At 37.5% G+C, this 15856-nt stretch overlaps 1 protein-coding gene across 1 annotated transcript in view; it reads right to left on the bottom strand.

Annotated features, from left to right (window-relative positions):
- The window catches only part of LOC139130887 (uncharacterized), a 34427-nt gene extending 27147 nt beyond the window's left edge, over positions 1 to 7280 (bottom strand). Inside the window, exons 1-5 of the mRNA XM_070696696.1 lie at positions 6540 to 7280; positions 5177 to 6223; positions 4009 to 4136; positions 2804 to 2910; positions 2119 to 2215 (exon numbers count right to left, since the gene is read on the bottom strand). Of these exons, the coding sequence (XP_070552797.1) occupies positions 2119 to 2215; positions 2804 to 2910; positions 4009 to 4136; positions 5177 to 6223; positions 6540 to 6565 (1405 nt within the window). The 5' untranslated portion in view covers positions 6566 to 7280. The remainder of the gene's footprint in view (positions 1 to 2118; positions 2216 to 2803; positions 2911 to 4008; positions 4137 to 5176; positions 6224 to 6539) is intronic.
- Positions 7281 to 15856: the final 8576 nt, after the last annotated feature.

The following is a 15856-nucleotide window of genomic DNA, read 5'->3' as shown; positions in this document are numbered from 1 at the left end:
TCACTGTGAGAAATCATATCCTTGCTGATACTTTAAGGGAAACATGCTGAAATTGATAACCAATGATCATATTCCTTCAGGAACATTGGATATGCGACCAATGTATAAGTATAAATTGAATACTTTATTTTGGACACTACAAATTATGTAATACAGACAGTTAAGAAATTGGCATTCCAGCAATCTATAAATGGACAAATTACATTTATACATGTAGTAGTAACTCCTAGTTTGCAATAAATAGACTTACAAACTATTTATTTCAAGCATATTTGTAGTCTGTTACCTCCAGTGTCATGAGAAAACAAATTGTGGATGAACTATATTAACATCAAATTGTTTCTTTTACAAATATAATGGATTGAATTCTTCATTGTGTGTCTTCTGTTGTGAGCTGCAAGATCTAGCTTTCAGGATTGCAAGCAAGCGGGTACCACTTACTTTGGCTGCTACAACCAGGTCAACAGTCACTTTGCCCAATTAGTTCCTGTTAGCATGTCTGATAGCAAACCAGCATTGTCACATACTGTGTAAGGGGCCAGGGCAAAACAAAATGTCGAAAGAATTATAAAAATCAGAATTTTAACATATTGAGTAACCCTTGCCTTACCTTGCTTGAGACTTTTTTATGAACATCCTTGGTCAGTTAGTGATTTCCAAGAATGATTCATCTCAACAATAGCTATATGTACCCATAAGATAGTATAAGTAAAGTATTTGACATGCTTACCTCTATAAAGGTTACATGTCACTGCCAGACAATTACTAGCACAACTATTAAGTACTTCAGTTTTTATAAATGAAAAAATTTAGACAGTATCTGTATTTCCAGAGTACAAATACAATATCTGTATTTCCAGAGAGAAAGTACAGTATCTGTATTTCCAGAATGCAAGTACAGTATCTGTATTTCCAGATTGCAAGTACAGTATCTGTATTTCCAGAGAGAAAGTACAGTATCTGTATTTCCAGAGTACAAGTACAGTATCTGTATTTCCAGAATGCAAGTGCACTATCTGTATTTCCAGAGTGCAAGTGCACTATCTGTATTTCCAGAATGCAAGTGCAGTATCTGTATTCCAGAGTGCAAGTACAGTATCTGTAATTCCACAGAGAAAGTACAGTATCTGTATTTCCAGAATGCAAGTGCACTATCTGTATTTCCAGAGTGCAAGTACAGTATCTGTATTTCCAGAGTGCAAGTACAGTATCTGTAATTCCACAGAGAAAGTACAGTATCTGTATTTCCAGAATGCAAGTGCACTATCTGTATTTCCAGAGTGCAAGTACAGTATCTGTATTTCCAGAGTACAAGTACAGTATCTGTATTTCCAGAATGCAAGTGCACTATCTGTATTTCCAGAATGCAAGTGCAGTATCTGTATTTCCAGAGTGCAAGTACAGTATCTGTAATTCCACAGAGAAAGTACAGTATCTGTATTTCCAGAATGCAAGTACAGTATCTGTATTTCCAGAGTGCAAGTACAGTATCTGTATTTCCAGAGTACAAGTACAGTATCTGTATTTCCAGAGTACAAGTACAGTATCAGTATTTCCAGAATGCAAGTGCACTATCTGTATTTCCAGAATGCAAGTACAGTATCTGTAATTCCAGAGTACAAGTACAGTATCTGTATTTCCAGAATGCAAGTACACTATCTGTATTTCCAGAATGCAAGTGCAGTATCTGTAATTCCAGAATGCAAGTACAGTATCTGTATTTCCAGAGTGCCAGTACAGTATCTGTATTTCCAGAGTGCAAGTACAGTATCTGTATTTCCAGAGTGCAAGTACAGTATCTGTATTTCCAGAGTGGAGGTACAGAATCTCTATTTCAACATTGCAACTACAGTATCTGTAATAACAGAGGCGTAGTGCAATTTCCTATACATATACATTGAGGAAAGATGTGTATCAGGGTCAGACTGGCAGAAATTAGAATATGTCAAAAGGTAAGAGACAGTGTTTCAAGCTTATTGTACTCAGCCATTAATACTTTTTGAGCTCTGTAACATTTTTATGATTACTAAGCTGTCAGTGAGCTAGCTTCAAATGTATAAAAAAGTTAGAAATTAAAAAAAAACACTGGTCCAGGACAATTTTGATTAGGATATTTACCTTTCATCAATCTTTGCATATCTGTGAATGAGTTTCCCAATGAAACAATGCCAACCAGCTTAGATTTTCCGCCACACTTTAAAAGCTGCAAATCCTCCTGAAAGAGTGTGTGAATTCAAAGTGAATCAACCAGTCAACACAGTATCATTTATGTTGTTTGGTAAACATACGGCTCATAACCATATTAGTTTGTACAAGGTCCTATTGACAGTATTCACATTATCTGTAATCCTCTTTTTATAGCCAATGGGCGTCTTTAAAGGGGAAGGTTACCCAGCAATTATGTGTTTAGCAATAAGAAATCTATGAAAAAATGGTGTGAAATCTGTTTTTGTTATTTAATTTTCACTTACTGATCGTGCGGTGGCACGCATTTGAAAACCTTTAATTATAGGTGGAAGTGAGGTAAGAGCCTAGGACTGCACTGACACTTGTAGGGCTTCCCTACAAGTGTCAGTCCAGTCCTAGGCCCTTACATCACTTCTACCCATAACCTATATGGTTTCCAAATGGGTGCCATCGCACTATCGGTAAGTGAAAGTTGATAACAAAGACAGATTTCGCACCATTTTTTCATAGATTTTTTATTCATGAACACACAATCGCTGGGTAACCTTCCCCTTTAAGTGTATATTGTACTGCTAAATGCACATGGAAATTTAAGATTGAAATCAAAAAAGAATACCTGAATTGCCATTTCATCAAAGCATAGTCCTCCCCAACGATCTACTTCCTTCAGACCTTTCTTGTTGGCAGCATCCAGCAAACCTTTGACAGATTCATAGTTCCAACCTGATATCAAAACAGCAATGCTTTTTAGATGGATATTTTCTTTATGATCTACATACATGTTTGAGTGTGTGTAACGCTGTAGAGGTATTTTAATGCATCAGTTAAGAATTAACAAATTCCCAGTTTGTAAATGTACTTTTTCTGTATTGTTTGTGTGTCAAGCTTAACATGTTATAACTTAGACAGTAGAAATGCATATGTTCAGTGAAATGACGTCAGAGAGTTATGGTATCAGCAACAAACACTTACATGTATAAATTTTGGTGTCAAATGCCATTATGAAACAAAGGCACACAGGCATGTTTATTAAATCTGTGTAAAATTTCAGGTAAAATATGGATTATACAATGTACAGAAATCACTTAAAGGGATATAGTCGTCGGAACTGCGCCTGTGCGAGTTTCTTGTTTACAAACAATGTATTTCTTGCACGATATCTAGATGCACCTCATCATCATAGCTGCAACATTTAAATTGTACGATGATAGATTATGACAGACATTTTTTAACTGTCATCAATCACCATAGTGCCTTGGATACGTTGTTGCCATGGGTCGTATGGGTCCCATACGACCTTTGAGCGCAGTTCCGACGACTATATCCCTTTAAAAGCCCAATAAGCCACCATTTCATTATTTTGATGATTTTACCTTCAAACTTACATTATAAGCTTACGAATGGGCACACATTATAAACCTCTGATTGTAATTGCACTTAAATTTGAATTCAAAGACTAAACATGTGCCATATCCCTTACTTCATAGAAAGTACATGTATGCATTGCCAAGAGGTGACATATGGATCCAAATGCAAAAATCATGCACATGTATCATGGAAAAAATAATGCTGATTGGGCCTAAAGTTTTCTTTACTGATAGTTCATTTGGGGATATCAACAGTGAAACTACTTTCTGAAAATGCATATATTGTCCAAGTTAGCTTTCAAAGGCAGTACATTATTCTGTCATATTCAATAGTATATCAAAGCAGTTATATCAGGGTATGAAGTTATGCCCCAAATCAATGTAAGTTGTGTGTCCTTATGGGTGAGCTCTCAACTTCAGCAGAGATAATGTTTTAGGTACATGCATGTCTCACCTGGTTCTTGTGGGTTCTTGTTTTTATTGTACCGGATAGTTCTCTTGCTTGGCAAAATCAGAACTTTTGCAAGTTCATCGTACACTTGTGGGGATCTGGCATAAATACTTAGGCATAGCTGGATTATGCTGAAATGGTAAAAGATCAAAGTCACTTATTATTGACAATATTTCAGCTATTTTAGTTTCTTTTCATTGATCATTTATGCTGCTGTGCTCACTGAAATATGCTCAATCACCATACATGTACATTGTATGTTACAATTATTTGACTTTTATCCTGTACACAACTGTAACTGTATTGGAAATTTTGGTACATACCATAAATTTAATGGTGGATCTTATGCGTATTTATTTATACAGGTGTTAGTTGAGCTGTGTCATCCAGAGACTAAGCATATTTCAGTGAACATTTGAAAAGTATTTAAAATAGCTGAAATAATGCCAAAAAATGATTGACTTTGTCCCTTTCAGAAGATAAGAGATTAATTCAATTAGGACATGAAAACATAGTGATATAAATTTTAAACAATTGAATTGTATGTATTTCCACAGAGCTTTTTTGACTCTATTATGCAGCTTCTAACATTTTTCACAAACTCCACATTGTTGGGCACCGGCAGTTTTTATGAAATGTATCATTTTTAAACAGGATATTTATGTTACACTTATCAACTTATGTGTTGTACTCATGTGATCTGAGAAAGGGTTTTAAAACCCTTTCAGGCCCGAGTTTCTGGTAATGTACTTGAATTTACCAATACATAATATTTCATTATATCAACATAAACACTGGAATGCATGCGGTTGTCCCAACTTTTTTTTTATCTGAAACCCTTCACATTACATTAAGTGATTTTCAGGTTAAAGTTTGTGGATGCACACAACCAACTACATGAAAACAAAGATAAGGGCATTACATAATTGAGGCAAAATAAATCTGAAATAATAAAATACAGAGTTTGGTCATTTCAGCAGTAATTTGAACCAGTCATTTTGACATCTTGTGTTGTAGGTGGACAAGGGAAATGGTATACAGTATTGTATATTGTGCACCACATGTATTGTAGAGTTCGACAATGATAATAGAGTTTTCAATATGGTACTACAAATATACATTATGTCATATTGTCTTTTTTGTGCGTGACAATGTATATGCAACAACTTACCGTGGATGCCATCTATATTCCTTCGCGTTTTTCTGTCTTAAAATGTCTTTCTGTTGTTGAAACAAAATTTTCATATCGTCACCCAGTTGCTTCTCATCAATCAGTTGAAACATTTCTGTGAAGTCTCTATCATCATTGCTATCAAATTCCAACATTTCCTCCTGCAGCTTTCTCCTTAAGCCCTTTTCTCTTAATTCTGCATTTCTTCGCAGTTTTTGTTCTTTTTTCAACAGCTCTATAACCTCAGCTTTGTCCATCATTTTTAATTTCTTATGTCTGCTGTTATTATCTTCATCACTTGCACATACCCTTGCATTCATTTTTCTCTTTAACAGTAGGCATTTTGAACAGCATGTTGACAAGCGGCAGAAAAGTTCACAGCTGTTGCTTCTCATTTTGGTAATTTCTCTGTCTGATATTTTCCATTTCTCACTGTGGCCTTGACTGGTAACTGTGGATCTGGTCCACTCAAACCCAGAGCAAAATGATGTATTTGATATCATATCCATTAAAGCATTTATCTGATGAACGCTTGAACCATTGTGACAGAAAAATTCTGAAACTTTGAAGCCTATGTCCTCAAGATTTACAGTGCGACTCCCATACTTGACTGCAACAGTGAGACCACTTTCTTCTCTCTTCATCTGAACTTCTGTTACAATACGGCAACCATTCACTGTGTTTGTTGTGGTAGATATTTTTACCCATACTAAAATGCCATCACTGTTCAAATGAGGTGGACTCCAGCCTGATGGACAGAAGGATTTCAGGGTTTCCCATGACATTCCATCACTTTCAGATGGCTGAGTAGTGTCCTTTATACTTAAATTAGTGTAGAGTGTGGTTCGTTGGCGAAGGGGATATGTGCCTGAAATTACTTTTCTGTTTACTGTAATGTGCTCACCCCACAGATCTCGTATGAAACAGCTCACAGTTTTGTCCTTGTACTGGATGTTGTGGGTATTTCCTAAGGATTGCTGCAAGTGACTGAGAATGTCAACAAGGCGCGTTGTGGCACCAGGTGACACATGATAATTGCATAGCAACCTGAAACAAATACAAGTGTACAAGTCAATAACAATGAACTCTTAATTAAATCATGAACAAGGTAACGGCTCTTCTGTCATACTGACCGAAAGATATATTGCATTTCTCAGAGGTGAAATTTCGTATACAATGATATAGAACATGTACGTTTCACCGAAGGAAACTTTTCCGGTATGTCTTCACTTCAGGCCGACAATGTTTACCAGCCGATTGTTTATGTTTCAATGCTCCCTGCTCGTACGCGTACGTGTAACGTTCAAAAGTACGCGAAAAAGTAGAAAAACCTTCATAGTCATGCAGATAAACGGATACTTACCAACTCTTTGTCAGGAAATCTGCCATCTTACGTCAGGATATACTGTCGATAGTTAGAGCGTACACTTCTGGGTATTTAAATTTCCCCCGTTACAAGCGTAAACAACATCCGGGCTCGTACTTGAGCGAGTGTACATTGTCGTTGTGAATGAGTATTCCAGGTGATAGTTTACAGTAAAAGACGGGTCGATTTATCATTGGTATCCATATAAGTATTATTTTACAAGAATGGAAATTGAATGAAGTTGAGACGGCGAAGTTTAAACTGTAGTGAAATTTTGCGTTGGGACAAGCCTCCTCATGTATTAGTAATGAGAGCTGGCCGAAGCAGCCTTTACAGGGCCCCCAATTGGTCAATTTAAATGCCCCAGTGACGACGGCCCATCACCATCGACCGGGAAGTTCAAATGTGATCGATTTTGACCGGGTACGACTTGGAAATCGCCGTTTTTCTACTCGTTTGCAGGTCGGTAGTTCAAGTGAAGCCCAAATTAGGTCAGTGAGATAAATTTCAGTGCCTATGATAGCAGATTTCAATCGATCGCTCGTAAATGGGGTGTTTTTCTGGGCCTTGAAGGTGGCTGATGAGCCTTGATCAGGGGCATCTCGATTCCACCCTTGGTTGTATAGTAGGACAGGAGTGACGTTGGGCGACCTACGTCGTTTTTTGGTCACGATTACGGTTTTCTTTTACAATTATCTACAACATCGACAAACAACAGCAAGGAATGACACATTGTTTTTTAATACTTTTTATTATCGTCATCATCATCATCATCATCATCATCATCATCATCAACAACAACAACAACAACAACAACAACAAGATAACTAAGTTCCCTGTGCTTGCACGCGATGTTTGCACACGAACGAACGCCCAACAACAACAACAACAACAACAACAAGATTACTAAGTTCCCTGTGCTTGCACGCGATGTTTGCACACGAACGAACGCCCAATGCCAGTCACTCAGACGTCGGTTTTCTTGCTACCCAAGTTGAAATATATGCAATTATGAATGTCATTTTTGAAAATTCACTAATGCATGCAATACCAATTATGATGAACCCACAATTTATTGTTGTTGAGATTTTGTCAACAGTGTTATTGCTGCAAAGTCAGTAGTTGGGCCTACCCACGTGAAAGACGTTTTGAACTCGTTCCTGTACTTGCTATATTCAAGCTGAAATCAGTCAAGTCATTACTTGTTTATTTCGCATATTTGCTATATTTTAGCACCCGTACTCAGAACCCCACTTTGACATTCTGTTTGGCATGTTTCTACGTTCATTTCGAATCCTATTTTGTCTTTTTTTTTCAACGCTCAGTTCGACGCTGTTTTTGTTTTTCCACGCTCAGCTTGACGCTCACTTTGTCGATTTTGGGACATGCATTACGTCACTCGTCCTTTGAAAGTATGGCACATTACGTCACTCGTACTTCGCTCGTACGAGCTCGTAGGTCTGCTCGTAGTTCGTCCGTTTTGAGACAATTAGATAAATGCTGCAAGGCAAAACGGACACTCGATCAAATTCCACTGTATAAACAGCTCACAGCAGAAGACAGAGAAAACACAGAACATACAAGAAAGGAGAATCTGGTCAGTGAGAATGATTTTGGACACTATGACTATGACTGTCATCAGAAACCAAATGCAACACTCAGGCACCATTCTACAGTACTGATGAATAAACTGAACAAAACATTCACATAGCTGGACAAAATGATTGATTATTTACATTTGATAAGTTCTGCTTTTCACCCAAATATGTGTCTTTTCATGAGATTTAAAATGTGTAAAAGTTTGCAGGCATTTTGACGATAAGATATATTTTTACAGTCCTTTAAAAAACATTTTTTCATAGCATTTTGAACCAAAAATATACATTTTAAGCCCATTTTCCAACCCCTTATTTGCTAGATCAAACATGGAAAGACTACTCAAAGATTTTTCATTTTCTGATATTTGAAATTCATAGTGGTTTGGCTGGGCTTCCAATCACAGGAAATGCACTGTTCCTTTCGAAAAGAATTAGTGTACATGTCAAGTTTATTGGTTCAAAAAGTTCTTCGCGTATGAGGTTGTTTGGCATGAAAGTCTATGACGTCTTAGGGGTTAAATGGGAAGTTCACCAAGGATGATTTTCACGTATGTCCTACCTTTGTGATCACCTACCCCGGAAAAGCTTTTTTGCCATTTATATATAACTCACAAGATTTGTTACAAAAACCGATAAAAATAGTATAGGAATTAGTTGCCCATGCATGTAATTCGAATCAATCCAGGCTTTGAGCTCAATTCATCATGTGATATGGAAGGGACCATCTTCAGACGGAGCTGTGTGAGAGGTCAGAAATCGATAGTCTGCGCCCCCAATCTGCGCTAGCGCATTTCAATCAGCGCTCTCAATCTGCGCTACCATTCTGCGCTATCAATCTGCGCTCCCATTCTGCGCTATCAATCTGCGCTCCCATTCTGCGCTATCAGTCTGCGCTCCCATTCTGCGCTATCAATCTGCGCTCCCATTCTGCGCTCTCGAACTCTCAGGGTGTGAGTAGAATTCAACGAATATCCAAGGTAAAAGGGACAACATATTACATTATTGTTTTGAAAACTTGTATTTTTGTCCATTACTTTTTCCCAAACGACTTTGCTCAAACTGTCTATAGTTAACTTAGTGGTAGATGGTTTGTTGCGTTATATGTGTCCGCACAGTAGGTCAACCTAATGTCCCCAAATAAAAGTGCATGGGTGAATGCAAGTGTTTTCACTGGCTAACTTATTTTTCTCACTAAGATCTGCTTTACCTCATTCAAAAAAGATCGGACTGAACAGTTTCCGAGTTTGCCGAATCAGCACAACATCTTGCTGAGACCGAAGACCAAATTTGACTTTGGTGTCTGTTTTCAAAAATATCTTCGCACAGACGTACGCATGAACTGTGTTCAGAAAGGTAGAACACTGCGACACTAAACTGTGGTCACTGAAAAGCTAGAATTGTCATTGTGGAACAAAACACGAAATTAAATGTCATCGTTAACGTGTCATTATGTTGAAAATCTAGTTCCAAAAATGACTGATAAGTCACCAAAGTATCGGGAAAGTCAACTGCACAACCTAACCGATCGGATATTTCCACATGAAGGAGCGACTTTGCACAATTTTTAAATATTTAGAGTCCACTATCGAAATTTGACGTCCCATGTATTTCTGTTACAGAGAGATATATATTTCTGTTATAGATAACAGACTTCGAATATATATGTAGAGTCCCATTTCAATACTAGACGTCACCACAACGAGGTACCTTGTATATGGGCACGCTGGGTCTGCGTAATCGTCGATTATCCGATTTTTATCGGCGATGTTGGGACTCTAATACCGAGACTACACTTGTCAAATCGCTGGTAATTCTATCCGATAAATATCAGAGATTTCACCCATGAATAGATCTGGCTCAGCCCGGCGTTGTCAGTCTAACTCTAACTTTGATACAAGCACAGTACGAAAAGTCACATTTGTCATATGCTTTACCTGGGTGATGCGAGACTTGTCAAAACGCAGGTAAGTATATCCAATGTAGGTGCTACCGGAGATTTCATGCTGGTTCAGCCCGACGTCGTCAGTCTGATTTTATTTACAATACTAGACAATACTGAATACTTGTTAAATCACGGGTAAATATCCGATATATTGGAGATTTCCCCTCTCCTCATATCTGACTTAACAATCCTAATTTCCTTAAAATATCCAATATCACATAATGGAAGTGCAATGTCGCTGTCTACTGTCTATACCATTGAGCATGACGTCGTGTCGTGAAAGATATGATTCCAGGTTTCGATGGATTAAAGCATATACTGCTGCTTCGGCTTTGTTTGACCAGGAAACATGACGAGATACGACAGTTCTAAATTACCATGAGGGATACCTCTTCTGTTTTTTTAGCTCCATCATATTACGAATCATCGTCTTTCCACAGTTTGTGGAGGGACAGTGTCAAAAGTTCTGACAGAGGGACCGTGATACAAAGTGTAAAAGTTCTTAGAAACTCATTTCGATGGTTGTGCAATGATGACCAGATGCTTTTACAGACCCAGCAAGCTAAAGAATTAAATTCGGGACTATCTCTATCAGTTTTAGGCTACTGATCTTCTGAGCGACAAGCGTTCGTAGCCAAATAAAGAATGTCAAAAAAAATTGGGATAGACGTTAGTCGACGTAGTCTTCTCTTGAACGTCCTTGAACCAGAATCGCGACCTTTATTTTTGATGCGTTCCGTTGTGAAAGGATTCATATATGTATCGAAATATACATATTCACGTGACTAGTTTCGTGGTTGGTACAATTTAGCTATTCGAGGTTTTGGGGGTCAAAGATAAGCATTACGTAAATGATTCCATTTTGTGGAGATGGCGAAACATCGCCTGCTGTACCTTCTGTTCTGAATAGAACCACCGGTTTCCATGGTGACCATGCGACGTCTGGGCTGTTGCCCGATTTTCCCATCGGGTTTCTAATACATGTAGTAGCTGACTCTCTTGCTCCATTGCTAGTATTGTTGAAAAAGAGGATCAGATGTACGAATGTACGCATCTCTCTTTTATAAAATCCTTCTTGACAAAGACTATACCAGCTGTTTTCTTGTATGTACGTTTCACTTCGCAAACTGGCTCAATTTGAAAATTAAAAGCTAAACACCAAGGGTGTAAAACATTTTACTGGGCTCTCTACCAGCGGTAGCGAAGGCAAATTACACGGCGTCTGTGTATGATTGCCTCGTTACGTCGTGTGCACTGTTGACAGTACAGTGGTCATGACTTTCTCTACCGCGAGTTCCACATATTGTCCATTTATATGTAATATTTCACGCAGGAACCTATCTGAAGGGGCTTCGCTACACTTCAGCGAGATTTTTCCAATCATAACTTAGTCAAAGGGGGTCTTTTTAAACCTCCATGTTTCGATCAAGTTTGCCTTAAAGTTGCTCTCTATTTTCGAATCGAACGTGCCCTGTTGTGCAACCGTTTTCCTTGCTATAAAGTTGTAGCTAATATTGGTAAAAAGACGTCGAGTGCAACCGCTCAAAACGCAGAGTCATGTTTTGGCTAGAGTTGGATATGTCGTCTTCACATCTGTGGAAAAGTTTGCAGTAATCTCGAACGAATCTATTTAGTTAATCTATTTAGTTTTCACCACTCAAATTAACTATTTTATTGGTTTAGCTACTGTAATAGTGATAGTTTGGTTGAAAATGAGCTGATAGAGATGCTCAGCTTGTGAAATTATTGAGAAATTACAGGGACATGCTCGTGAGGGATTGTGACTGGAGAAAGATTTACGGACTGACCATTGTTTACAAGAGCGGAACTTCAATCGCAAGTTTTGTGCTTGTTAGTTCAATCGTTCCGTATGAACATGCATGGTTTCAACAATCGAAAGAGAAGGAGTACATACATTTATGAGAGAGTGTGTGTCTATGGAATTATAGTGACACCACCTTGCCTTGATTATATCGGGACAAGTTGATGCGGTGACAAGGGAGTACATTGTCGTTTCTGACCTCCTCGCATTATATAAACATAAAGCTAGAACGGATGTCATAATTTGTTGATCAATGCCATCGACAATCATACATGATAACAAGGGAGCAGCATTGAAAGTGCCACAAAAGTTATGCAGTTTTAGTCGTGGGTCGTCCTTGTGGACAATTGAAAAAAATATTTACAGTTCGAACCAACCACTGAAGTTGAAATGACTGGTACAAATCAGAGCGTTCCAAGTTCACAGGCATTCACTTCCTGTATGATAGGACTACATGTAAATCGCCTTCCTGTTATCAAGTGCAAATCTTGAAAAATTGAAAACATCTCGAGAAAATGTATCATTGGTTTTTTCCTTCTGCGATGTGTTATGGCATCAACTTATCTAATCATCACTGTCATAGAATCAGTTTCTTCGACATCACATCTCTCAGATCAGTGATGTCATCTTTATTTGAGAAATTCATTAAATCCTCAATCGGAGTCAAACTCACAACGTCAGCACTCGGTCAGAGAAACAATATTTATAGTGACAGGCCATTCATTGTATTGCGTTACGTGAAACACAAAGACATGATTTACATTTCCCTTTACTATTTTCGCGATTTTGTGCACAATAACTGTGAATTACTTTGGCAAGTTTACTCTCAACCTACCTTCCTGATCAGTACAAAGCCAGATAGCCATTGTGTCACGTCATCTACAGGTCACCGGCCGCAGACGCGTGTATTCAGCTAGCTTGACGTCAATGGACGTAGACTTGTCAATCATCATCACGGACATTGCGAACAAGGAACTGGCTAACGTCAGAATTGTCGGGCACAAACATTTCTCTGAACATGAACAGAAATGCTCAATGTCGACAGAGAAATCGTAAAAAAAGGTTTTAAATAGTGACGGTAACCCAAACCAAAAGTTTGTATCCACTTGCGCTTCCGTAGGCCATCCTACAAACTTCTTCATAGCCCTAGGATCCATGAGACTATAACTGTATGTCGCGCTTGATTCGGAATAGCGCTGTTCACGGTTACAGGTTTGTTACTAAATATAGCTGTACGCGCGCGACATCGGACACGCAGCTTGAAATGCGGACAAATTTTATCAATGTTGCATGCGTGGCTGTTTTTGCAGCTTGTACTCTGAGTCGTGAATATGTTTTTTAGCATTCACTGTTACACTAGCAGTCGCCCACTGAGATGTATTTTCGTCGTTCTTGCATGCGTAATTTTCAAAAGCGTAATCTAAAAATGCGGACAAATATTTATTTTTGCATATTAATGAGAGAACAGTGACGTTAACTGTGAACGGCCCTATTGCATTCGATCGTACATTACTCAATAACCAATCTTCCTGACACTCGGTATGGTGTACAAGTGTCGGTATGGTGTACAAAAATACAAATCTATTTCAACACTAAACCATGCCATGTCTTATTTTTCAGCGGGCAGCTGTAATGCCTATATCGTGGCAGTGTCACAAATGCCACCGTAATGACTAAAATCAAACCATTCATGGATCTAGAGCGCAGAATGGGAGCGCAGATCAATAGCGCAGATTGAAATGCGCTAGCGCAGATTTGGGGCGCAGACTGTCGATTTCTGATCCCCCACATACCTGTCAGACGGGTATTCCTCTCACAGTAACACAGTAGTAAACAGCAACACAAAACCTGACAGTTACAGAACAAACGTTGACTTTACGGGGAACCACATGCTGAAAAATGATTTGACATAACACCAGGCTGTTGTGCAGATTGCGTTGGGTGACGCAAGTGGAAAATCGCTCTCGTGGATTTAAATTTGTGCGAGCAGTAGGCGAGCAGAGCAAATGCTCGCCTCAAAAGGCAAGGTCTGCATTTTCGTAAAATTATGAATGTTTCATACTACATTTACCGTATATCACTTGCATATTGCATTTTGAATTTTCTCTAAGCTGGAATGTACAAGACTGTGAAAATGGTATTAAATAGACGGGCCCATGCCAGCAGTATTGATAATACCACTTTCAGAAGAGAGACTTTACTTACCTTATTAAATGAAACTGATATTAACAGCCGCAAAGAAGAAAAATTAAATGTTTGTTTGAACCAATTATATCATAGCAGTCTTGAATACATTGTTAGGGATATGGTTGAGAAAGTGTATACCAAGTCATTTGATGCAGCCATTGATTTTCATCTCATTACGCATTTCACTGATGATGACGAAATGTAAATGATACATATAGCTCATGCTCCAGAATCATATGTTAGCTATAACAAGTGCTCAATTTCAAGTTATATACCAGCATTATATTGGAAATATAAGACATTTTTCTTAACTTCATTTGATTTTGGGCACATACGTTGTGCTTCTGAGTCTGGATTTTCTGGTGTATCAACTGATTCTGATCATTTCTATACTGCTTAAATAAATATAACCTTTGCAAGAATACAAATAAATAATAAAAACCTACCTCTGGTAGTGGCAATGAAAACTGCATTGTTTTATTTTTTAATTTATTTGTGTACTGTACTTTCTACTTCTGTGTTTTTGGTAAGGATAGTAGTGCACTGACAACACTAAATTGACTGCATATGGGGACAAGGTACAGTTTTGAAGCAGACATTTTTAATGTAAATTTTGATAAGTTTTGAAATGTGTATCTATGACTGTGGCAAAAAAAATGAACTTAAACAAAATCACAATATTAGAATTGTTTTCAAAATTTGGATATACCAAAATATTGTTTGTGCAAAAATATGAAAACCTTACCACAAACACTCCTCATTTGGTGTGTTTTTATTGCTTATAATGACTATTATGATTGTGTGTACCTATTTGTCAGTTGTTGTTGTTGTTTTCTGCATTTGTCATGTGATTGTTTTGTTTTGATTGTTTTTATTTGTTTGGATTTTCTTTTTTCTTCTTCGTTTTGTTTTTAGCTACTATAGACTATTGTCTATAGAAGCTATTGGGATGGGTATCCGTCCGGCGTCCGTCGTCAGTCTGTATGTATGTATGTATGTATGTATGTATGTATGTCCGTTTGTGAGGCGTCCGTCCACTCAAATATCTTGAGAACCGCAGTACTTACTGATTTGATATTTGTTGTGTAGATGAAAAATATGATTTTGAGAAACTGTTTTTTTTTAATTTTTTGATATTGTTGAAAATAGGCAAATTAATGCCAAAAAAGGTGTTTTTGGTAAAAAATCATCTTCTTCATAACCGCTGGTCAGACAGCTTTGTTATTTGATATTCAGGTCCCTAGGGATAACCCAACTTAGATTTCTTCAAATTGTGATGAAATATGCAAAGGTGTATTTTTAAGGAATTTTTTCGTCATTTTTGGTCAAAGTTGACTTACATTGTATGTAATTCTTGTACTGTATAAACCCTATCAATTCACCCAGAAAAAAATAATTAATATGATTTTAAATAATTGAATTAATTAGGAAATCATCAAAGCCAAAATAATTTTAATGTGGAATTATCAGAAAGTTCAACTTTTTTTGACAGTTCATAGTGAAATGCTTACCATCTTGGAGGATTAAAACATGTAAAGGCAACTTTCCTGAATCCCAACTTTGATATACATGTATTCTGAACCGTCATTTATTGTGCCCTGTATGTTATCTAAAAGAAATTGCTCATAATAGTTTGTCATGATAGGGTGGTCAAATAAATAGAGATAGAGGAAGTTCTAATTTCCATTTATGGTTGACTTGGTAAGGATAAAATAACATTACTTTTTGAGGAAAAAAATAGAGTGGTCAATTAAAAGAGTGGTCA

Source organism: Ptychodera flava, chromosome 4 (genome assembly GCF_041260155.1).
Source record: "Ptychodera flava strain L36383 chromosome 4, AS_Pfla_20210202, whole genome shotgun sequence".
Lineage (NCBI taxonomy): Eukaryota > Metazoa > Hemichordata > Enteropneusta > Ptychoderidae > Ptychodera > Ptychodera flava.
Note: the sequence above shows the minus strand (reverse complement) of the source record. Positions and strands in the feature narration are given on the sequence as shown.